The following is a 22,901-nucleotide window of genomic DNA, read 5'->3' on the forward strand; positions in this document are numbered from 1 at the left end:
CTTTGCCACGTATTGCTTCCTGTTTAGGTTTAATGACTAATGTTAACTAGCATGTTAGTGATCAGTAATTACTAATGTTAACTAGCATGTTAGTGATCAGTAATTACTAATGTTAACTAGCATGTTAGTGATCAGTAATTACTAATGTTAACTAGCATGTTAGTGATCAGTAATTACTAATGTTAACTAGCATGTTAGTGATCAGTAATTAGCCTGTGTCTATGTTATCTCCTTACATATACCTACGCCTCCGTCTGCAAGATTGGGAATGATTGAGATTTCTCTTGGCACAGCTACCAGAAGACTTCTGAAAAACTTTGTTTTGGAAGAAACAAAGCTCTTATTGTGAAAGTCTGCTTCCTGACAGGTGGAGCTGTGACGCATCAGGAAACAACTCACCTGAGTTGTTCTGCGTCGACATTTTGGACTGTTTGAGGAAACTGTAAGTTGCTGTTTGATACTTTAACAACACGTTAGTCTTTGGTCTCTTCAGGGTTAGTTTCTGGCTCTGTAATGTTAAATATAATAAATAAATATATACATTATATAAATTTAATGTTTCTACTTCACTTCTTATTTCCTGAGTAAGTTTAGATGACTCTTGTGTTGAAGATTAATCTCCATGTTGTAACATGAACTACTACAGAGGAGGTTTTAAATCCTTTGCCAGGTGTTTCTACGTCTGTCTGTCCCAACCGTGAGGCTGCAGTCAGGAAACTTTACAGCTGTGTAGTTGAGATCTAAATGAAGCTGAGTTTGAAGATGGGGGGTCTGAGCCTTCTCCTGCTGTCAGAAAACACACCGTCGTCTCCACCAGCGTAAAGTCAGACACAACAGGACTCTACTGTTTCCTCTGGGACCTTTCAGAATAAAATGTAGTGACCTAAATGCCTCTGTTACTGTTGTAGTAATGTGTGGAGGAGGAGAAGTGTCTTTAATGTCATTGTTTTCAACATCTCTACCATTGGAGCCGTTTTAGGTACCACCTAACTAAACTTTTCTCAGATTTTATGATTGTAATCAGACTTTTTTAGCTTTAAGTTTTGTCTTTGAGCTTTCTGATTATTTGTATATCAGCTGATCTAGCTTTTCCAACATTTAAGACACATATGGTAATAATAACAGTCCAACATTATGCATATTGTTTTATTGAAAAACGTAACCTTTTCTTGAAAGACAAACCATAAACTCCCCGCCACTGATTATTTGGAGCTCAGTCTTCTACAAAACCTAGAAGAAAAACTGACAGGACAGAAAAGTGAGATTGATTCTCGCCCTTGGCTCCATTAGTCCAAATTTCATTTTATTGTGAAAATTCCTCCCTGTTGCAGCCCTTCCTGCCTGCTTCCTGACAGGTGGAGCTGTGACTCATTCCAGGAAACAGCTCACCTGTGTCAGAGATTTCTTTCCAGGTGGAGAGCGTCTTCTTCATCAACTCTTCTTCATCAACTCTTTGGACTGTTTGAGGAAACTGTAAGTTGCTGTTTGATACTTTAACAACACGTTAGTCTTTGGTCTCTTCAGGGTTAGTTTCTGGCTCTGTAATGTTAAATATAATGTTTCTACTTCACTTCTTATTTCCTGAGAAAGTGTTAAAGATAAATCTCCATGTTGGTGATTTACTGGAATCAAACAGCTGATCTTTATTTCCTTTCTCCTGCTGTCAGAAAACAAACGGTCGTCTCCATCAGAGTAAAGTGAGACACAACACAACTCTACTGTTTCTGATAAAAGGTTCAAGGTTCAAGGTTCGGCTTTATTGTCATTATACAACAGAATTGTCCAATGAAATGCAATCGTCATTTACAGCTGGCTCTGATGAATTTAAGTTACCAACCGGCTGCCTCTGTGGACTTTGGGCTAAAATATCGCAAAGAAAGTCAAATATTATTCCGAAAAAGGCGACAAAACCTTAAAAGGAACAAAACTTGTAAAAAGCCCCCTCCATAAGTCCTGCCTATGTGTACATAGTTTTCTCCACCGTTAGTTATCTGGGCATTAGGGCTCAACCATGTGGGGAAACAATCTAATTGTGATTTTTCTGCCAAGTTAGTCTTTGGTCTCTTCAGGGTTAGTTTCTGGCTCTGTAATGTTAAATATAATGTTTCTACTTCACTTCTTATTTCCTGAGAAAGTGTTAAGGACTCTTGTGTTGAAGATCAGAAATCTGTCTGCAGCAGTTAGTGTCGGTCGTTCTATTCACTGACAGGACTGATGTGGAGACAACATGACTCAGCTCTTTTATTCTCTAACTAAACCAACTAATATGGAACTGCGTCACTATGAACTTCTGACGTCTAAACTGCTGCATTCAGATATTTCATTTCATTTTCATTATTTATACAGGAAAAATTTAAAAGTAACAATAAGTTACAATATAAATGGGCCTTTATTTATATATATATACATACAGTATATAGTATATTAGTAAGTATATAGTAATATTAAAATGTTGTAGGTTTCCACAAAATGAAGCTGTATCTCGACACTCTTCTAAATCTCCTCGTCTTAATCCACCTTAAATTAATAATAAATATAATAATTTTAAAAAATCCACAGGATCACACGGTTAAAATTTTGTTATTTACGTTTACACAAGGAAAAAATACAACAAGTGCAAAATCACCTTCCAAAAAACGATGCGGAGAGCCAGAGAGAGAAGGTGAGAATGGTAAAGGAAATTGTTGTATTCCAATTATCAAAACATAAATGACTGCATTTAGGCTCCTACAAACATCCTTATTTATTTGAAGGAGAACACAAAACTCAGGAGGCAGGTAACACTTAAACATGTAAATATATAGAATATAATGCAGTAAGAAGGCTTTTACATCAGGGACCTGAGCCCAGATCTGCTCTCTTTTAATTAAAGAAATTCTCAGTCCACTAACACTCAAAGGATTTGATGGACTAATGGATAGTTGATTTAATGGACAGGTCTGTAAAACAGAGTTTCTCCTCAAAGACTAATGCAAAAGCTCCGCTTTAAATCCTGTTTTTACATTAGATACACAGGACAGAAAGGTGAGACTGATTGTCATAATGGAGTCTTGTCTCCATTAGAGGACAGAAAGATGACATTAGTCCTGGAGTCTTGTCTCCATTAGAGGACAGAAAGATGACATTAGTCCTGGAGTCTTGTCTCCATTAGAGGACAGAAAGATGACATTAGTCCTGGAGTCTTGTCTCCATTAGAGGACAGAAAGATGACATTAGTCCTGGAGTCTTGTCTCCATTAGAGGACAGAAAGATGACATTAGTCCTGGAGTCTTGTCTCCATTAGAGGACAGAAAGATGACATTAGTCCTGGAGTCTTTCCAATGTTCCTGTTCTCCCAGAAAGAGAATGAATGACAGAGCAGGATGAGCAGAGAGCAGAAATCATTCAGTGAAGAGCTTCAGACTTTATTTTCTGCTTGATAGCTTCTAGTTTCTCCAGCAGCTTCTGTTTCTGGAGATTAAAAAGTGGTCTTCCTCTCTTTCTAACAGGACCCATCAGAGACCAGACCCTGCTGAACCTGAACCTGGACCTGGACCTGAATCTGAATCTGAATCTGAACCTGGACCTGAACCCAGCTGTGTGTCCATGAAGAGTCACCGGTTCATGGAGATACCACTACTTTAAAAAAAAGACCTTTAAGGGAGAGGCGAGTAGAAATGGAGGAGAGAGATGGAGAGATGGACAGACTTGAAAGGCAGAAGCTGCAAATTGAAAGGGAAATTGAAATGTTAAGAAGTTCACCTGAACCCGATATTAACTTTGAAGGAGAGCAACCCTCTGCTGAAAAGAGGTAGGCCGTTAATATTATAATATTACTGATTCATGTTTTAACTTTTATGTTTCCAGACAAGTTTATGGAGTTTATTCTTCACATGCATTTATATTCTCACATCTGAAAGTTGTCCAGTTAAACCAGTCTTCAACTCTTGACTTTAGGTAAATATTGGATCTGGTTTGGTCCAATATATTCTCTGGTGTTTTAGCTTTTTAACCCAGTTTTTTTGTATAGTTTATTGAACTTCTTTGTGTTAATCTTGTTTTAGTTGCTGCTTGTATCTCCAGCAGTTTTTGTGTCTGAACACTAAAAAGTGAATTTCCATCCCTGTTGGTCTTACTCTCTGTCTAACAGGATCCATCAAAGACCAGACTCTGCTGAACCTGAACCCAGCTGTGTGTCCTTCAAGAGTGACTGGTCAAATGAACACCTCCTTGACTTTAAAGGTCAACATTCTTCTGCTGGAAAGAGGTAATCTGTTAATATTATAATATTGCTGATTCATGTTTTAACTTTAATGTATCCAGAGAAGTTTTTTAATTTATTTTCAGCATCTTTCTTCTTCACGTATATTTAAATTCTCACATCTGAAAGCTGTCCAGTAAGACCATAGCCTGACAAGCCAGACCCACATCAAGATGTTGAGTCTGGGAACTCACCATTGACAGGGCTCAATCCGAGGGGCGGGATAAACGGTTGTCTTTCAAATTCCCTCTGCACGCAATAGAATAAAAAAGGTGAACTGCGCAAGGTTAAGGCGGTCTATTTCCAGCAGCAGATTACCCATTCTTCTTCCAACCCAAAGACATCATGACATACCCTTAAGGTCATCACTGGCGAAACTGAGAAAATAAATAAAGTCAATATTTCCCTACAGGGTACTCTTATTTCAGTGTTTTTTGTGGAAATGGATTATTGTATTTGATGACTGAAATGAGAATAATTTAGCAAAATAATTTCCTGTCTCACTCAAAATATCTTTATTTTATATTTTTATTCTGATTTCAAAATGTATTTTTATTGAGTTTTGGACAGAAAGTAAAGCATTGTTGGCATTTAATTGTTAATAATTAGGCCTACAGACATTAACATTAATATTATATTTTATGCAGGAAGACTTTAACTGAATGTGATCCTCAATAAATGTGTTTTTCTATCAGGACCAGATTTTTCAGATTTTTCTCTGTTTTTTAGCTTTTTAACCCAGTTTTTTGTATAGTTTATTTAACTTCTTTGTGTTAATCTTGTTTTAGTTGCTGCTTGAATCGCCAGCAGTTTTTGTGTCTGAACACTAAAAAGTAGTGATGTGCGATACCACTTAATTCCTCTTCGATCCAATACCAAGTAATACCCAGGCTGGTATTGCCGATACCGATACCAATACCAATACTTTTTACATATTTTATTTGTAGTGTGATGTGACAAATAGTTTAAAGTAAAATAAAAAATAGGCTGTAGGCTTACCAATTCCAAAGTAGGCTATCTGCTTAATAACAAGACAATAAACTACTCTCATATTATTTAATTATAAAGAAAATCTCGGAGACTTGTACAGTGAAACAGGTTGAAAATTACACACAAATAAAAAATGTCCACACACAGCGACACTGCTGTCTTTACAGCTAAAATACAGCCAGACATGACTCATTTTGTGGTCAGCCATAGTCAATCTGCAGTCTGCAGTCTTCGTAGCGGGAAATTAAAGAAGGGCTGTTGCAGCGGCCGGCTCCGTCACAGAGCCGCAGTGCACACACAACTTCCCCTAACCGGATATAATTAGACTTTTCAGGTGACAACAAGTTACTTATGATAACATAAACACTCACTCCAAATTACTGAGTTTAAATAATGATCTTTTTATATGAGAATCGATACTAGAGCAGGAGACGTTGGGATCGTAAATATCGATACTTCAGTATCGATCCGTACATCACTACTAAAAAGTGAATTTCCATCCCTGTTGGTCTTACTCTCTGTGTAACAGGATCCATCAAAGACCAGACTCTGCTGAACCTGAACCCAGCTGTGTGTCCTTCAAGAGTGACCGGTCATGTGATCACTATTTTGACTTTAAAGGTCAACATTCCTCCACTGGAAAGAGGTAAGCTGTTAATATTATAATATTGCTGATTCATGTTTTAACTTTTATGTATCCAGAGAAGTTTTGGAATTTATTTTCAGCGTCTTTCTTCTTCACATTTATTTATATTCTCACATCTGAAATCTGTCCAGTGACCTGGTTTGGTCCAATATTATCTGGTGTTTTAGCCCCATTAAAAAGCATTTTAAATCTCCCATAGCCATAGGGTAGGCTAAAAATCATGAATGGCAAAATTCTTCCCAAATGTTCTTCTCCAACTGGGAATACCAGGGGGATGGTTGGGATGTATGCCCCGCAGAGTGCCCCTTCCAGGGTAACTTCATCTGCACATCCCCCCTGAAGAACCATCGACCCTTGGTAAGTTTTTGTGTCACCTGGGTCAGGACACTATTTGCCATGAGAAGACCTCTGCCATTTGAGTCTGGACACTTAAGCGACTGTTGATGTCACCTGGGTCAGGACACTATTTGTTGAAGAAGTCCTGCACACTGTCCATTACGCATGCAAATACTGGGACTTCTTCAACAAGTATTGCTGGTAACCTTTGCCTTTTCCGACGCACTTGCCCCAGAAAAGATGTTTGCAAAAGCGCTTTTGATCAGGACACTACATGCCATGAGAAGACCTCTGCCATTTGAGTCTGGAAGTTAAGGCCAAGTTTCAGTGAGTGGCTTCATGACCAGATTCCCCAAGTCTCCTGAACCAAATTGGTCAAAATGCAAAATTCTCCCCAAATGTTGGATGTGGGTTTGCCAGTTGGATGTCAGATCAGAAGTCAATAAGGGAAGCAAAAAAAGGGAACCACCATCCAACAGTATCCTCAGTCCAGGTCAGCAGTTCTCCCCGACTACAAACAGGCCATCTAAGCTCTGCTTCCCTGTCCTGAGTCGGCTGATGGTTTGCCAAAATGGTTTTCATGCCAACTGAAGGTTATTCACCGTTGACTCCCCAAACTTCTTCTACCTACTAATATTTGGCTCCATGACCACAGCAGCTGCAGGCTGCTGGCCTCATGATACCAGTCTGCTGCTGTAGGAGTTCTTTAGGCCAACCATGTTGTAGCCTTTGTTTACTTCTTAGTACTTTCTGTTGATTCACAATGGGGTCAGCAGTACCACCAACACTTTAATATCAGGGGAAACCATCTAATTCAATGTTGTTATCAATACTTCACATCACAGAAAATTACCATGTATTTGTCTCTGTGTGGACAGACATGATGTGAGCTAATTCTTCCTGATTCCTCCACAGAGTGGACCAGGAGAGCTCAGAGGTTCCCAGTGGTCAGTCTGCCCAGCAGCATAAAACACACCTGGACTCAATATTTATGGTCTGTACATTTACAACAACTACTTTAACTTCTATTCTGTTCACAATCATCTCCATGCTGCACTTTTTAGACCAGAGTATTGTCAGTCCATACAACATGTATCTGATGTTTGATTCCATGATTTCAGTTTGATTTGATTCATATAACCTTCTGTTGCAGCTGCTGGAGGAGAACATCATCACTTTTGTGAAGAATGAACTGAAGAAGATCCAGAAGCTTCTGAGTCCAGATTACCCAGAATGCTCAGAGAGTCAGAGGGAGGATGTGGATGAAGAGCAGAGGAGGTGCAGAGAGGCAGTTCTGAAGATCACACTGCACATCCTGAGGAGAATGAAGCAGGATGAGCTGGCTGACTGTCTGCAGAGCAGTAAGATGATTTCTCTAAATAATTAACTTGCTGGACTAATGGGAAGTTTACTACTGTCTCCAGAGATGGGTCAAAGTATGTTCAATTTCAATTTCAATTTCAATTTTATTTATAGTATCAAATCATAACATAAGTTATCTCGAGACACTTTACAGATAGAGTAGGTCTAGACCACACTCTATATTTTACAAAGCCCCAACAATTCCAACAATTCCAGTAATTCCCTCAAGAGCAAGCAGTGCGACAGTGGCGAGGAAAAACTCCCTCTTGGGAAGAAACCTCGGACAGACCCAGGCTCTTGGTAGGCGGTGTCTGACGAGCCGGTTGGGGGTGTGATGAACAGTGGCGATAGTAGTCACATTAATAATGGAACAGTGACTGGATGTAGTGGGAAGCTGCAGGGTTCAGCAGGACGCAGCATGACATTGCAGGGCATCGCTGAGCTCAGCAGGGAGTGCAGCAGGACAACGGCGACAGCTGCAACCAGGGCCTTGCGCCAACGTTCTTCCAAGGAAATACGCTGGGGAAAAAACATAAGGACTCGGGGAGTAAACTCCCCAGAAGCTAGGATTAGTAACAAGCATTTCTGGGACGGGCTGCACACAAATAGTAATAGTAATAGTAACAGTAATAGAAACAGTAATAGAAAGTGAGAAGAGAGAGCAGCTCAGTGTGTCAAAGGAAGGAAGTCCCCCGGCAGTCTAGGACTATAACAGCGTAACTATAACAGGTAACTAAGAGAGACAGGTCATAAGGAGACGTAGCTTTTTCGGGCTTAGAACTCTCCCCCTGCCGGATCTGGCTTGGCTGGCCTGCCTCCCTCTACTTTGTTATGTATTATTAATCTAACAATTATGAAGAGAAGCAGTTGGTGCCAGTTAGGTGAACACTGCAACTCCTCACTCCCTAACTATAAGCTTTATCAAATAGGTTTCTTTATAAATCACTTACTGATCTTCATTGTTCTGTATTCATTCAGGCAGTCCAGCAGGAGTTTGTAAGCATAAACTCAAATCTAAACTAAACAAGAAGTTCCAGTGTGTGTTTGAGGGGATTGCTAAAGAAGGAAACCCAACCCTTCTGAATCAGATGTTCACAGAGATCTACATCACAAAGGGAGGGACTGCAGAGGTCAATGTTGAACATGAGGTCAGACAGATTGAAACAGCAACCAGGAAACCAGACAGACCAGAAACAACAATCAGACGAGAAGACATCTTTAAAGCCTTACCTGGAAGAGATGAACCAATCAGAACAGTGCTGACAAAGGGAGTGGCTGGCATCGGGAAAACAGTCTTAACACAGAAGTTCACTCTGGACTGGGCTGAAGACAAAGCCAACCAAGACATCCAGTTCACATTTCCATTCACCTTCAGAGAGCTGAATGTGCTGAAAGAGAGAAAGTACAGCTTGGTGGAACTTGTTGATTACTTCTTTAGTGAAACCAAAGAAGCAGGAATCTGCAGGTTTGAAGAGTTCCAGGTTGTGTTCATCTTTGATGGTCTGGATGAGTGTCGACTTCCTCTGGACTTCCTCAACACTAAAATCCTGACTGATGTTACAAAGTCCACCTCAGTGGATGTGCTGCTGACAAACCTCATCAGGGGGAATCTGCTTCCCTCTGCTCGCCTCTGGATAACCACACGACCTGCAGCAGCCAATCAGATCCCTCCTGGGTGTGTTGACATGGTGACAGAGGTCAGAGGATTCACTGACCAACAGAAGGAGGAGTACTTCAGGAAGAGATTCAGAGATGAGGAGCAGGCCAGCAGAATCATCTCCCACATCAAGAAATCACGAAGCCTCCACATAATGTGTCACATCCCAGTCTTCTGCTGGATCACTGCTACAGTTCTGGAGGATGTGTTGAAGACCAGAGAGGGAGGAGAGCTGCCCAAGACCCTGACTGAGATGTACATCCACTTCCTGGTGGTTCAGTCCAAAGTGAAGAACATCAAGTATGATGGAGGAGCTGAGACAGATCCACACTGGAGTCCAGACAGCAGGAAGATGATCGAGTGCCTGGGAAAACTGGCTTTTGAGCAGCTGCAGAAAGGCAATCTGATCTTCTATGAGTCAGACCTGACAGAGTGTGGCATCGATATCACAGTAGCCTCAGTGTGCTCAGGAGTGTTCACACAGATCTTTAAAGAGGAGAGAGGACTGTACCAGGACAAGGTGTTCAGCTTCATCCATCTGAGTGTTCAAGAGTTTCTTGCTGCTCTTCATGTCCATCTGATATTCACCAACTCTGGAGTCAACCTTCTGGCAGAAGAACAAACAACATCAACACAGTTCTACCAGAGTGCTGTGGACAAGGCCATACAGAGTCCAAATGGACACCTGGACTTGTTCCTCCGCTTCCTCCTGGGTCTTTCACTGCAGTCCAATCAGAATCTCCTACGAGGTCTGCTGACACAGACCGGAAGTAGCTCACAGACCAATCAGGAAACAGTCAATTACATCAAGAAGAAGATCAGTGAGAATCTGTCTGCAGAGAGAAGCATCAATCTGTTCCACTGTCTGAATGAACTGAATGATCATTCTCTAGTGGAGCAGATCCAACAGTCCTTGAGTTCAGGAAGTCTTTCCACAGATAAACTGTCTCCTGCTCAGTGGTCAGCTCTTGTCTTCATCTTACTGTCATCAGAAGAAGATCTGGACATGTTTGACCTGAAGAAATACTCTGCTTCAGAGGAGGCTCTTCTGAGGCTGCTGCCAGTGGTCAAAGCCTCCAACAAAGCTCTGTAAGTGGGATTTATTCATAAATAAATACTCTGATATCTTTCAACATGAGTTAAATATAATAACTTGTTTCCGTCCTGTTGTCTCTCCAGTCTGAGTGGCTGTAACCTGTCAGAGAGAAGCTGTGAAGCTCTGTCCTCAGTTCTCAGCTCCCAGTCCTCTAGTCTGAGAGAGCTGGACCTGAGTAACAACAAGCTGCAGGATTCAGGAGTGAGGCTGATCTCTGATGGACTGAAGAGTCCACACTGCACACTGGAAACTCTCAGGTTATTCAACCTTTTATTAAAAAAAGATTGCTACCTAAGCTTTTTTTTTCTTAATTCATCTATTATTAAATGGAGTGTCTGAATATCCTTTTTAGGGTGAGTGGCTGTAACCTGTCAGAGAGAAGCTGTGAAGCTCTGTCCTCAGTTCTCAGCTCCCAGTCCTCTAGTCTGAGAGAGCTGGACCTGAGTAACAACGAGCTGCAGGATTCAGGAATGAAGCTGATCTCTGATGGACTGAAGAGTCCACACTGCACACTGGACACTCTCAGGTTATTCAATCTTTTATTAAAAAAAGATTGCTCCCTAAGGTCTTTTTTTTTCTTAATTCATCAATTATTAAATGGACTGTCTGAATATCCTTTTTAGGTTGAGTGGCTGTAACCTATCAGAGAGAAGCTGTGAAGCTCTGTCCTCAGTTCTCAGCTCCCAGTCCTCTAGTCTGAGAGAGCTGGACCTGAGTAACAAAAAGCTGCTGGATTCAGGAATGAGGCTGATCTGTGATGGACTGAAGAGTCCACACTGCGCACTGGAGACTCTCAGGTTATTCAAACTTTTATAAAAAAAAGATTGCTTCCTAATCTCATTTTTTTTCTTAATTCATCAATTATTAAATGGAATGTCTGAATATCCTTTTTAGGGTGAGTGGCTGTAACCTATCAGAGAGAAGCTGTGAAGCTCTGTCCTCAGTTCTCAGCTCCCAGTCCTCTAGTCTGAGAGAGCTGGACCTGAGTAACAACAACCTGCAGGATTCAGGAGGGAAGCTGATCTGTGTTGGACTGAGGAGTCCACACTGCACACTGGAGACTTTCAGGTTATTCAACCTTTTATCAAAAAATATTGCTTCCTAATCTCATTTTTTTTCTTAATTCATCAATTATTAAATGGAATGTCTGAATATCCTTTTTAGGGTGAGTGGCTGTAACCTATCAGAGAGAAGCTGTGAAGCTCTGTCCTCAGTTCTCAGCTCCCAGTCCTCTAGTCTGAGAGAGCTGGACCTGAGTAACAACAACCTGCAGGATTCAGGAGGGAAGCTGATCTGTGTTGGACTGAGGAGTCCACACTGCACACTGGAGACTTTCAGGTTATTCAACCTTTTATCAAAAAATATTGCTACCTAAGTTCTTTTGTTTCTTAATTTATCAATTATTAAAGGTATTGTGGAGGATTTTCCCGAATTTTAGAAAAGAACCGCCCTCTGTACTTTTTGAAAAATGCACATGTGCAACACTCTGCCTGCTCCCGAGAGGGTACGCCTATTAAACGTGTGCACGACAGTGCACTGTTTACAAGTTGCTGTTGGCATGGCTCATACAAGCCTACTTTCCAAAAGAAGATTTGCACTTTTTCACAAATTGAGATGTTTACCGTGTGTGCGCAGTGCGTGATTGTGCCAGGGCTAGCATCGCTAATAATAGCTTACATCAACTTTCACTAGCAGTGATTTTAAATGGATTTCTCCAAATAGCATGCGAAACTTTACCTGTGGAGTAGAAACTTCACGACTGAGGCATCAGTGGGAAGCCCAACCTGTGCTTTTAGGGCACGCCAGCGTGTGAAATATTCTCCCAGATGCTTCAATGAATGGCTGAAACCGTAGCTCAAGCTCACCACACATATACACCTGAAAGCTAGGGACGTGCATGTACAACGGCCTTACGTAAACATATCACCAGAATGATTGACAACCAGGAGGACCAATAGTCTTGATGATCCACCCGGAAATAGAAAATCGTCCACTATACCTTTAAATAGACTGTCCAAATATGCTTTTTAGGTTGAGTTGCTGTAATCTGTCAGAGAGAAGCTGTGAAGCTCTGTCCTCAGTTCTCAGCTCCCAGTCTTCTAGTCTGAGAGAGCTGGACCTGAGTAACAACAACCTGCAAGACTCAGGAGGGAAGCTGATCTCTGATGGACTGAAGAGTCCACACTGCACACTGGAGACTCTCAGGTCAAGATTCATTAACCCATTCAACTGATGACCATTTCAACTCTGATTAACTTTAGTTGACAAAACAGCTAACATGTAGCTTTGTGTCTGTTGATATGATGAACTTGGGCAGTAGTTATTAATTATATAATTATTCATTTCTAGAGTCAGAGTTACTTTCCATGAGGATTTCTCATTGTTTACTTTTGTTGTTGAATAATTAAAAAACACAGATTATTTTAAATATTTATTCTTAATCTGGACCAAAATGTACCTGTACAGCAAGCTCATGTGTTGACAGAGGGTTCCTGTGTTATTCTTTGTGTTTTCAGTCTGTCAGGCTGTCTGATCTCAGATGAAGCCTGTTCTTCTCTGGTCTCAGCTCTGAGCTCCAACCCCTCCCATCTGAGAGAGCTGGACCTGAGCTACAATCATCCAGGAGACTCAGGAGTGAAGATGCTGTCAGCAGGACTGAAGGATCCTCTCTGGAGACTGGACACTCTCAGGTACAAACACTGATGAACAAAAATGACATATTTGTGTAGGAAGTTTTAAAGGAGAACATCTCTAAGAGAACTAAAAAGATAACTCCCTTTTGTTAATAACTGATGTAGTTTAGACACATCTCTGTATGTTAAAGGCGCTGTCCGTGGTTTTAAGGAACATCCTGTTTTTCCCTCTTTCCCGAGATCAAGTCAGTTTCAACTCGACAGAAAGGTCCAGGACAGGTTTAGCCTAGTTTAGCACAAAGCAATGTGCTTTCTACGCTGTGAGAAGAGTGTGTGGATGAAGCATTAATCTACTCTTTCAGCAGACTAGTTAGCTAGAGGTTTACAATGTCATTTGCCGGTGCTGCATGGCTCATGTGATCGATCAGAGACGTACACTGACGTCTGGTCCAATTATTGTACAAAGTTCCTCTTGTGCTGGGAGAGTACCGACTTTAAGTTCAAAAAGTCCCTCAAAATGCTATTTCCTAGTTCCTGCAGTGCAAACACAATATACTGTATGTGTACAGAGAAAGGTCCACTGTTGCATCAAATACTTGCTCTTGGGGTAATTGTTTGGTCTCTATAAATGATAGTGTGGCAGCCGTAATCCTGTTTGCACTGTGAATACATTTCTTTCTAAGAGACACTCATCTAATGATAACAATGTGTAAATGCACATAGTCTGTTCTGCTCTCTGCTATGTTCAGTTATAGTTTCCTCGTTATTTATACGTTATTTCACCCACAAGCCATCCACTATTAATCAGAATATTCATTGGTATGACTCAATTTGTAGATCAGACGTGGGCCGTCAGGGCCAGCAAAGCCTTCTCTGCTGGCAATGAGATTGTCAGAATCAGAAAATTATATTTTTTATAATTAAAGGCCAAAATGTACATTAAATAAAATAATAAATATATTTATGAATTTCATATGTATTTCATGTATTGTATACACTGCAAGTTTATTTAGATTTTTAGATGTAAAGTTAATGAAAGAAAGGTGGATGTACTTTTTCTTCATATGATGAGCAGCTTTTGGTAAGTATAATGGGTTTTTCTGCATTTTAGTGAAATGATTTTTACTAGCTATTACTGCTTGCTTTAGGTTTTAAATATTTGAGCAGTGTCAGTGGCTCCTGTGCCTTTGTGTGTGTGGTGAGGTGTGGGTTAATCCCCCGCTGCTTGGCTGGAATTTGTGGGGAGGCCTGTTGATTGCTGATTGTGTAATTTGTGTTTTGATTGCTTTGTGGTCACCGTATGAGTAAATATGACCGGCTGTTGTGGGTTTGTTTTGGTTTCTTTGGTAATTCCATTCATTTTGACTACATGTGATGCAGCATCCTGTCATACTGCTTGAAAGTGATGGCTTCAGTCCGCGTGTGTTCATGTCTCTGCAGTAGTGTATTAGGTGTCTCTAGGTGTTGAGTCTTGTGTTAAATCACGTTATTCCACACGTTAATGTCCTAGTGTCATGGGGCCTCATGTATAAAAGACTGCGCAGCTTTCATACCAGAAGATGGCGTACGGCCAAAACTTTTAAAGTACCTACGCACAGAAATATTCACATGTATAAAACTGGGCGTACGCCAGGTCGTGCGCACCTTTCCTTTATACATGACAATCCACGTGAAATTGAGCGCACATGAATGAGTGACCGACCCCGCCTTGCCTCCTCCCATAAATGAATATGGAAATTACTCTAAATGTGCCCCCGACGTCATTCTTTGTCCAATCACAACGGGTTATCCCGCTGCTGACGGAAAAAAAAACTTAACCGAGTGAGTTTGAGGTGCTGATCGCGGAGGTGGAGGCGAGAAAAAATTTTCTGTTTAGAGGTTTGTCATCTTGGATAAGCAATAAAAGAAAATGCCCAGAATGGCAAATGGTGAGCGGGCGGTGAATGTACCGAACCATGGCAGAATAATAAAAAAATAAAGTTTAATGTCAAAGTGGAAAGTAAGAACAACATGCATCTCAGTGTCAGTCCAAATTACGCACAATAAGCAGTTGGAACTCACTGATGTAATGCAATTCATTTTATTTATTTAGTGTTTGTAGGCTCAGTGAAACGGAGTCCAGCGCGAGGGAGACCTGACTCAGAGGAGGAGAGGTTAGTGAGGCCAGCCTCTCCACGGCAGGAGACGGCTGAGCCACGCATGGATGAAATAATGAAATGGTAAATAGGACTACATTAACAGAAATATTTGCAGAATTAAGACAGTCAAATCGACCCAGTGTTTGCAAATCGACACACCTTGTTCACTTAAAGGGGTGATAGAATGCAAAACCGATTTTACCCTGTCATGGTTGAATAACGACAGTTCGGTGGGTAAATAGGACATACATAGAAGCTCAATGTCCCACTGACACCCCTTTTACTATGAAAATCTCATATTTTGAAACAGCCGCTGAAAACGGGCGAATCTCAACAAAGCTGAGTTGCTTACGTAAGCATCTCAAAATCCGGAACCTTAAGAGAACAGTCACGCCCCAATATTTACATAGGCTACACAACTGACCTGAGATCAGGTAGAACATTTACATAGGCTACACAACTGACCTGAGATCAGGTAGTCTTCTGAATCTAGCTAGGTCACGCAGATCTCTGCTATTCCATTACAAAATTCACTTCTGAAACTTTTTTATGCGAGAAATCAACTATGTAAAGCTCAAATATGGGCCGTTTTACGAAAATGGATGGCTAATTGCAACTTTTGTCCGACTGTTTGTCGGAGTTCAGCGCCGGTGCTGCCTGTGTTGCTGCCTCGCCGCCCAGCCTGCCTTCCTTCACAGACCCCGGCCTGCTCTGAGCTCGATTGTGCTCTGTTACGACTGGCAGCCAACAGCACTCCATACCCACGCAAAGTCACCGGATTTTGGCTAATGGACTACTAAACACTGGTGCTCTGACAGAGCTCCAGGGCTTGCAGCTCCCCTCTTCCTAATGCCAGGTATGTGTGAGTGAGAGCACGGTCAGAGAGCTTGTTACGCCAGCAATCTCTTACCACAGGTTCCAGTTAATCTTATAATGTGTGTAGCTAATTTTAATGTGTTGAGTTATTTAAACAAACAATCGGTGAAATACACGTGTCTTGTCCGCGAGTCTCATTGATAGAACCTGCGGCTGGATGGAGCTAGCTAGCCTCCTCTTAGAATTACTCTGGAATTCACAAAAATTCATTAACTTGAAATCGGACACCGTTGTTAGCTTTATAAGACATTTAGTTAGATGTTGTATAACTGGCTTGACGAAATTCAAACTGTAAATATACTCGAATTACGACCAAAAATGAAGCTAGCTAACTAGCCGCAATCTTGTACACATAGGATTGTAGGGACAGTCGCAGCTAACGAAACCCTTACAGTTCACAAATATTCATTAACTTGAAATCAGACACCGTTGTTAGCTTTATAAGACCTTTAGGTATGTTGTATAGCTAAGTGGCGTGACATTGTGTATAACATGTGGTAAGAGATTGCTGGTGTAACAAGCTCGCTGACCGCGCTCTCACTCTCACACACGGGCCATTTAGCTAGCAGGAAGAGGGGAGTTACAGGCCCTGGAGCTCTGTCAGGGCTGCCAGCCTAACGGAGCTCACAGCAGGCCGGGGTCTGTGAAGGAAGGCAGGCCGGGCGGCGAGGCAGCAGCACGCCGCTGAAGTCCGACACACAGTCTTACCATTTTTGCAATTAGCCATACATTTTCGTAAAACGGCCCATATTTGAGCTTTATATAGTTGATTCCTCACATAAAAAACTCTCAGAAGTGAATTTAGTAATGAAACATTGCAGTGTCTGGAATATGAGATTCTGTCGCTTCTCTAATGTGTGTGTATTGGGGATTCGCTCAACCAATCAGCGCGCATCTCTAATGTCTGCCTATGGCAATTCGCTCAACCAATATTCACGAGCATACCATATTTGGAAGAAAAGCTCTTGTTACAAATAGGGCCAAAACACAGGGATGCATAAGGTCCAATAAAATATCAACCAGGCCATTTTCAGCCCAACCAATGTTACATACCCCATTAGGAGACCATAAGGAACAGTGTGAAATACTCTATATAATCATTCTATCACCCCTTTAATAGCCTACAAATCATCCACAGGATTCAATTCAATTCAATTCAATTTTATTTATAGTATCAAATCATAACAAAAGTTATCTCGAGACACTTTACAGATAGAGTAGGTCTAGACCACACTCTGTAATTTCCAAAACCCCAACAATTACAGTAATTCCATCAAGAGCAAGCATTAGCAGTGGCTATCGCGACAGTGGCAAGGAAAAACTCCCTTTTAGGAAGAAACCTCGGCAGACCCAGACTCTTGGTAGGCGGTGTCTGACGGGCCGGTTGGGGGTGTGATGAACAGTGGCGTAATAGTCACATTAAAGGTCACAGTGACGTCGAAGGTTATCGTGGAAGTTCATGTCATAGCAGGGCACATCAATTATGCATCAAATGAGTTTGCCCCCCCCCCCCCGGCATCGTGTGTTCCTGGGGAGATGGATCCGTGCGTCCCACCTCCTGTGCGCCATGGATGTCTGAGCCTCAGCAACTAAAGACTCACAGACACTACTGCATTTTCCATGCCGATCTTTTTGTTGCCAGTAAGATATTTCATCTATGAGAAATACAGAGGATGACTGAAAATATTTTCTAAGTGGATTTATCATTTATTTCCCATCCTCATGTTTAACAGAGATTACGTAGCCTGCGAATTAAACAGTTGATAGTGTGAAAGATGTGAAAATATTTCCACATAATATCATCAAACTCGTATGGAGTATCAGCGGATATAATTATGTCTTTTCATAGACAACTTCACAAATGTATGCCAGTAACTGTAGTGGAAACTTTATTTTGTAATGTTTAGTGATTTTCTGCACTTTTCAGTTAGAATTCACCACGTTACAGAGCCAGAAAAGACTTTGCAGACGGCCCGCACATTCTCACGTCAAGTACATTTTTTTATACATCACAAAGTGTCCGTGAAAACCAGCGTACACAACGTTTATACATGATGCCCCAGGTGAGGTTATTCAAAGGTGATTAAATTGCTGTAGGATAGTACTTGTCAAGTTATGTATGGTTCACACTTCAGCTCTTTGCCCAAACTTGAAAAAGGCCTCTTCAAGGACAGAAGGACGCAAGGGACAACTCAGATTTCTTCTGACTTCTCTTTTATTTAATTCCAGTTTAGTTTGTTTTAGATGAATTTTAATTTGTAGGTACAAGCAGCAGAGGAATTATTAATAGCAGTAGAAGATTTTAGTAGCAGTAGTAGAAGATTGTAGTAGCAGTAGTAGTAGTAGAAGATTGTAGTTAGCAGTAGTAGTAAGTTAGGTTGATAACCTTATAAAGGCAAAACCAAAACAAAATATTACTTTAAGGACATTTTCAAAATTAAATATATGATTTCATTGTAGTCATTGTAACCACATCATAAATAGCAATTAGATTTAACTAAGTCTAAGGAGAAACTCCTCCCAGCAAAATCAAACAAACACAGATAGCCTCAAGTTTCACCAACAATATGGTATTAATATTTTACCTGAAAACTATACATTTCAAATACAATATGAAAATAAACAATTGTCAATTAGCTTGACATCAATCACTGTTTCCCAAATATAATTATTAAATTAGACAATTGGTCTCAATTCTCAACACAAATAAACTTAACTGGCAACAATTTTACACAATGTCCATTTTCCAACCGGTTGTGTCTCCAGTTTTCTTGAATGAGCTGAATGTGTCTGAATGAGAGTTCCCTCTTTCATGAAGGGATTTCAGTGAAATACTTTTTCACCAAACATTTCACACCACCTGTTCACACAGAGGTGCACCAGTTTAAAGGTTCCCCAGGGAGGAAGCACAAGCCAATAATGGGGTTTACACAGTGTATACTTTTTCTTTTCTCCCCTGCTGGAGTTTTATCTTGAAAGAAGTAGAAAGGGTGAATGCTTATGTTGTTTACTGTCTTTTGATGCAACAGTACTGAAGGCCCAGGTGTAAAATACACAGCCCTCCACTGCTGTAGATAAACTGCTGGTTGCTATGGGCGGCTGCTATCTCTGAACCCACGGATCTAGCATGTTGTTGGTATCATATGTGTTTACATGGACATGAATATTCCAGTCATGAGGATTATCCTGTTTTTGATCATATTCAGGATATGATGTTTAGGCTACATGGCACACAGAGAAATCAGGTTATTCACATCAGTCAGTCAGGCAATAGGGCATAGTGAACTCAGTGGTCCTGCCTGTAACAGAGTTTGTTTGAAATAATTTATTGTCCCCGTGGGGAAATTAGGTTGCAGCAGAAATCACATCATAAGGCATTTAAACACCATCCAACAAATAACAAGGAGAAAGACAAAAAGAAGACTGTAACATGTAGATATTATTACTCATAAACCAAGGCACTTGTATGGAAGGGGGGGGGGAGAGATTGTATGGATTAAGTATGGTTCCAGACCAGCTGGATAACGATACATAAATAAATGAAGACCTTATTACCGTACGGACCTTTGTTAACTATTAGATATATTAAGCAGTTTGATAGCCTGTGGAACAAAGGAGAACTTGGATCTGTTTTTTGTAAACAGAGGAGCACAGTATCGTCGTCCTGAAGGCAGCAATTCAAATGAGGGGGCAAGAGGGTGCCTCTGATTACCCACAATGCTATTTGCCTTCCTCAGTATTCTGTTTTTATATACACTTTCCATACTTGGTAATGGAATACCTGATAGTTTACTTGATGTTGTTATTATTTTCCTGATATACTTTTTCTGTACTTCAGTGGCATTGCCAAACCAACAAATAATGCCAAAGGAAAGAACACTTTCAACAAAGGCATAGTAGAACGTTTGAAGAACGCTGCTGCTGACATTAAAGGACAACAGTTTTCTTAAAAAGAACATTCTTTGTTGGGACTTCCCAACAAAAGTCCATATGTCCCATTTAAGTTTGTGGTCGAGCACCATGCCGAGGTACTTGTACTCTGTGACATTATCTAAAGGATCCCCGTGTATAAGAGTGGATTTAGGGGACTGTGCTCTTCTAAAATCGATTGACATCTCCCTTTGTTTTAGAAGTGTTTAAGATCAGATTTGACTTCTTACACCAGTCAATAAAAAAGTCAAGAACTGGCCCGTGCTCCTCTTCCTGGTCATATAGGAGACTAACCAAGGCTGTATCATCCGCATACTTAATACAAAGTACCTGTTAGTAAAAGTGCTGGTACAGGAGTTTGTGTACAGGATGAACAGCAAAGAAGATAAAACACATCCCTGTGGAGATCCTGTACAGGTGGTCACATCGTCGGTAGCGTTCCAACTCTGACTTCGTTGTACTCTACAGCTAAGAAAGTCAACAATCCATAAGACCACATCATCGTCAAGTAAAAATTCTTCTGTTAAGATATTTGCTAAAATACTGGGTTTAATAGTGTTAAAAGCAGAAGAAAAATCAGCAAATATAATTTTTGCATGAGCGCTTCTCTAAATGAGTATGCAAGAGATGCAGCAGAGTTGCAACAGCATCTTCAACTCCTCTAGATGCTTGATAACGTAAAGTGCATAGGGTCCAGAAGGTGCTGCGTTTTGGAGACGATGTAGCTCTTAACTAGGCGTTCAAAGCACTTCATTACCAATGAAGTTAATGCAATAGGCCTAAAGTCATTAGGCTCCTTAGGCCTGGGGATTTTTGGTACTGGTACAATTGTCGATGTTTTCCAGAGAGTGGGGACTTTTTTCAAGTTAAGAGAGGACTGAAAAATGCCTGTAAACACAGGTGTGAGCTGCTCCGCACAATATTTTAGAACATCTCCTCCAATATGGTCAGGGCCAGGACTTTTTCTAATGTTACAGCCTTTAAATACCTGCCTGTAACAGAGGGGGGGGGCTAACAACCTCAGCCTGTCAGTGGTCCAGGAATAAGGGCGGGTCTCTGTCAGAGGTGGACATTATCATAAAGGCTGTGGATGTTGAGGGGTGGGGGTGGACCAGGTGGACATTATCATAAAGGCTGTGGATGTTGAGGGGTAGGGGCGGGGCGTGGTTTGGGTGGACCAGGTGGACATTATCATAAAGGCTGTGGATGTTGAGGTTTAGGGGTGGACCAGGTGGACATTATCAAAATTAAAGGCTGTGGATGTTGAGGGTAGGGGTGGACCAAGTGGACATTATCATAAAGGCTGTGGATGTTGAGGGTAGGGGTGGACCAGGTGGACATTATCATAAAGGCTGTGGATGTTGAGGGGTAGGGGGTGGACCAGGTGGACATTATCATAAAGGCTGTGGATGTTGAGGGTAGGGGTGGACCAGGTGGACATTATCATAAAGGCTGTGGATGTTGAGGGTAGGGGGTGGACCAGGTGGACATTATCATAAAGGCTGTGGATGTTGAGGGTGGGGGGTGGGCCAGGTGGACATTATTTTAAGGCTGTGGATGTTGAGGGTAGGGGGTGGACCAGGTGGACATTATCATAAAGGCTGTGGATGTTGAGGGTAGGGGTGGACCAGGTGGACATTATCATAAAGGCTGTGGATGTTGAGGGTAGGGGGGGGGGGGGGGGTTTTGGGGGGTGGGTGTGGGGGGGGGGGGGGGGGGGGGGGGGGGGGTATAAAAAAGGGTGGGTGTTTGGGGGGGGTGGTGGACCAGGTGGACATTATCATAAAGGCTGTGGATGTTAGTGGTGTGGGGTGAGTGAGATACGTAGAGGTAAGTTTATGTTGAGGGGTAAGGGGTGGACCAGGTGGACATTATCATAAAGGCTGTGGATGTTGAGGGTGGGGGGTGGGCCAGTTAATTGGTGGGGTGAGGGGGGGGGAAAATAGTGTTTTTTTTTGGTGGGGTGGACATTTGGCATGAGGGCACATCCACGGGAGATTCCAGCATTTATCCGGTGGATGGTGTCAGGATGGAAGTCTCTTCGTGGGAGGATGGTAGAGATTATAATCTTTGATGAGGGGAAGGTCTGTGTAGCCCTCTGAGCTCCTCTCTTCACAGACTCTGCTACCCTCTCCTGCTGTAGTCTCAGGTCATTAGTACCTGTGTGGATGATGATGTGTCTAGGCTGACCCAGAATCTAGAATCTATAAGGATAATGATCTCAGCATCACTGGTTTTCTTTTGCTCTCCAGATGTTTTAGGCTCTCTCAGGTTCAGCTCCTCTCTTATAGCAATGAGATCTCTGCCCATGGCCTGTCTGTCCTGCTGTAGCTCCTCTCTTATAGCAGTGAGCTCTCTGCCCATGACCTGTCTGTCCTGCTGTATCTCCTCTCTTATAGCAGTGAGATCTCTGCCCATGACCTGTCTGTCTGCTGTATCTCCTCTCTTACAGCAGTGAGATCTCTGCTCATGGCCTGTCTGTCCTGCTGTAGCTCCTCTCTTATAGCAGTGAGCTCTCTGCCCATGACCTGTCTGTCCTGCTGTATCTCCTCTCTTACAGCAGTGAGATCTCTGCCCATGACCTGTCTGTCCTGCTGTATCTCCTCTCTTATAGCAGTGAGCTCTCTGCCCATGACCTGTCTGTCCTGCTGTATCTCCTCTCTTACAGCAGTGAGATCTCTGCCCATGGCCTGTCTGTCCTGCTGTATCTCCTCTCTTATAGCAGTGAGATCTCTGCCCATGGCCTGTCTGTCCTGCTGTATCTCCTCTCTTACAGCAGTGAGATCTCTGCCCATGACCTGTCTGTCTGCTGTATCTCCTCTATTACAGCAGTGAGATCTCTGCCCATGGCCTGTCTGTCCTGCTGTATCTCCTCTCTTACAGCAGTGAGATCTCTGCCCATGGCCTGTCTGTCTGCTGTATCTCCTCTATTACAGCAGTGAGCTCTCTGCCCATGGCCTGTCTGTCCTGCTTTATCTCCTCTCTTATAGCAGTGAG

The 22,901-nt window shown here is 41.9% G+C and overlaps 1 protein-coding gene across 1 annotated transcript in view; it reads left to right on the top strand.

The window, feature by feature from the left end:
* The window catches only part of LOC120554973 (NACHT, LRR and PYD domains-containing protein 3-like), a gene marked incomplete at its 3' end in the record, with an annotated part of 128,052 nt that overhangs the window by 2,466 nt on the left and 102,685 nt on the right, over positions 1-22,901 (top strand). Inside the window, 1 exon segment of the mRNA XM_039793821.1 lies at positions 4,130-4,246. Within this exon segment, the coding sequence (XP_039649755.1) occupies positions 4,130-4,246 (117 nt within the window).

This window comes from Perca fluviatilis, unplaced genomic scaffold, assembly GCF_010015445.1.
Source record: "Perca fluviatilis unplaced genomic scaffold, GENO_Pfluv_1.0 PFLUV_unplaced_scaf_1, whole genome shotgun sequence".
Taxonomy (NCBI): Eukaryota; Metazoa; Chordata; class Actinopteri; order Perciformes; family Percidae; genus Perca; species Perca fluviatilis.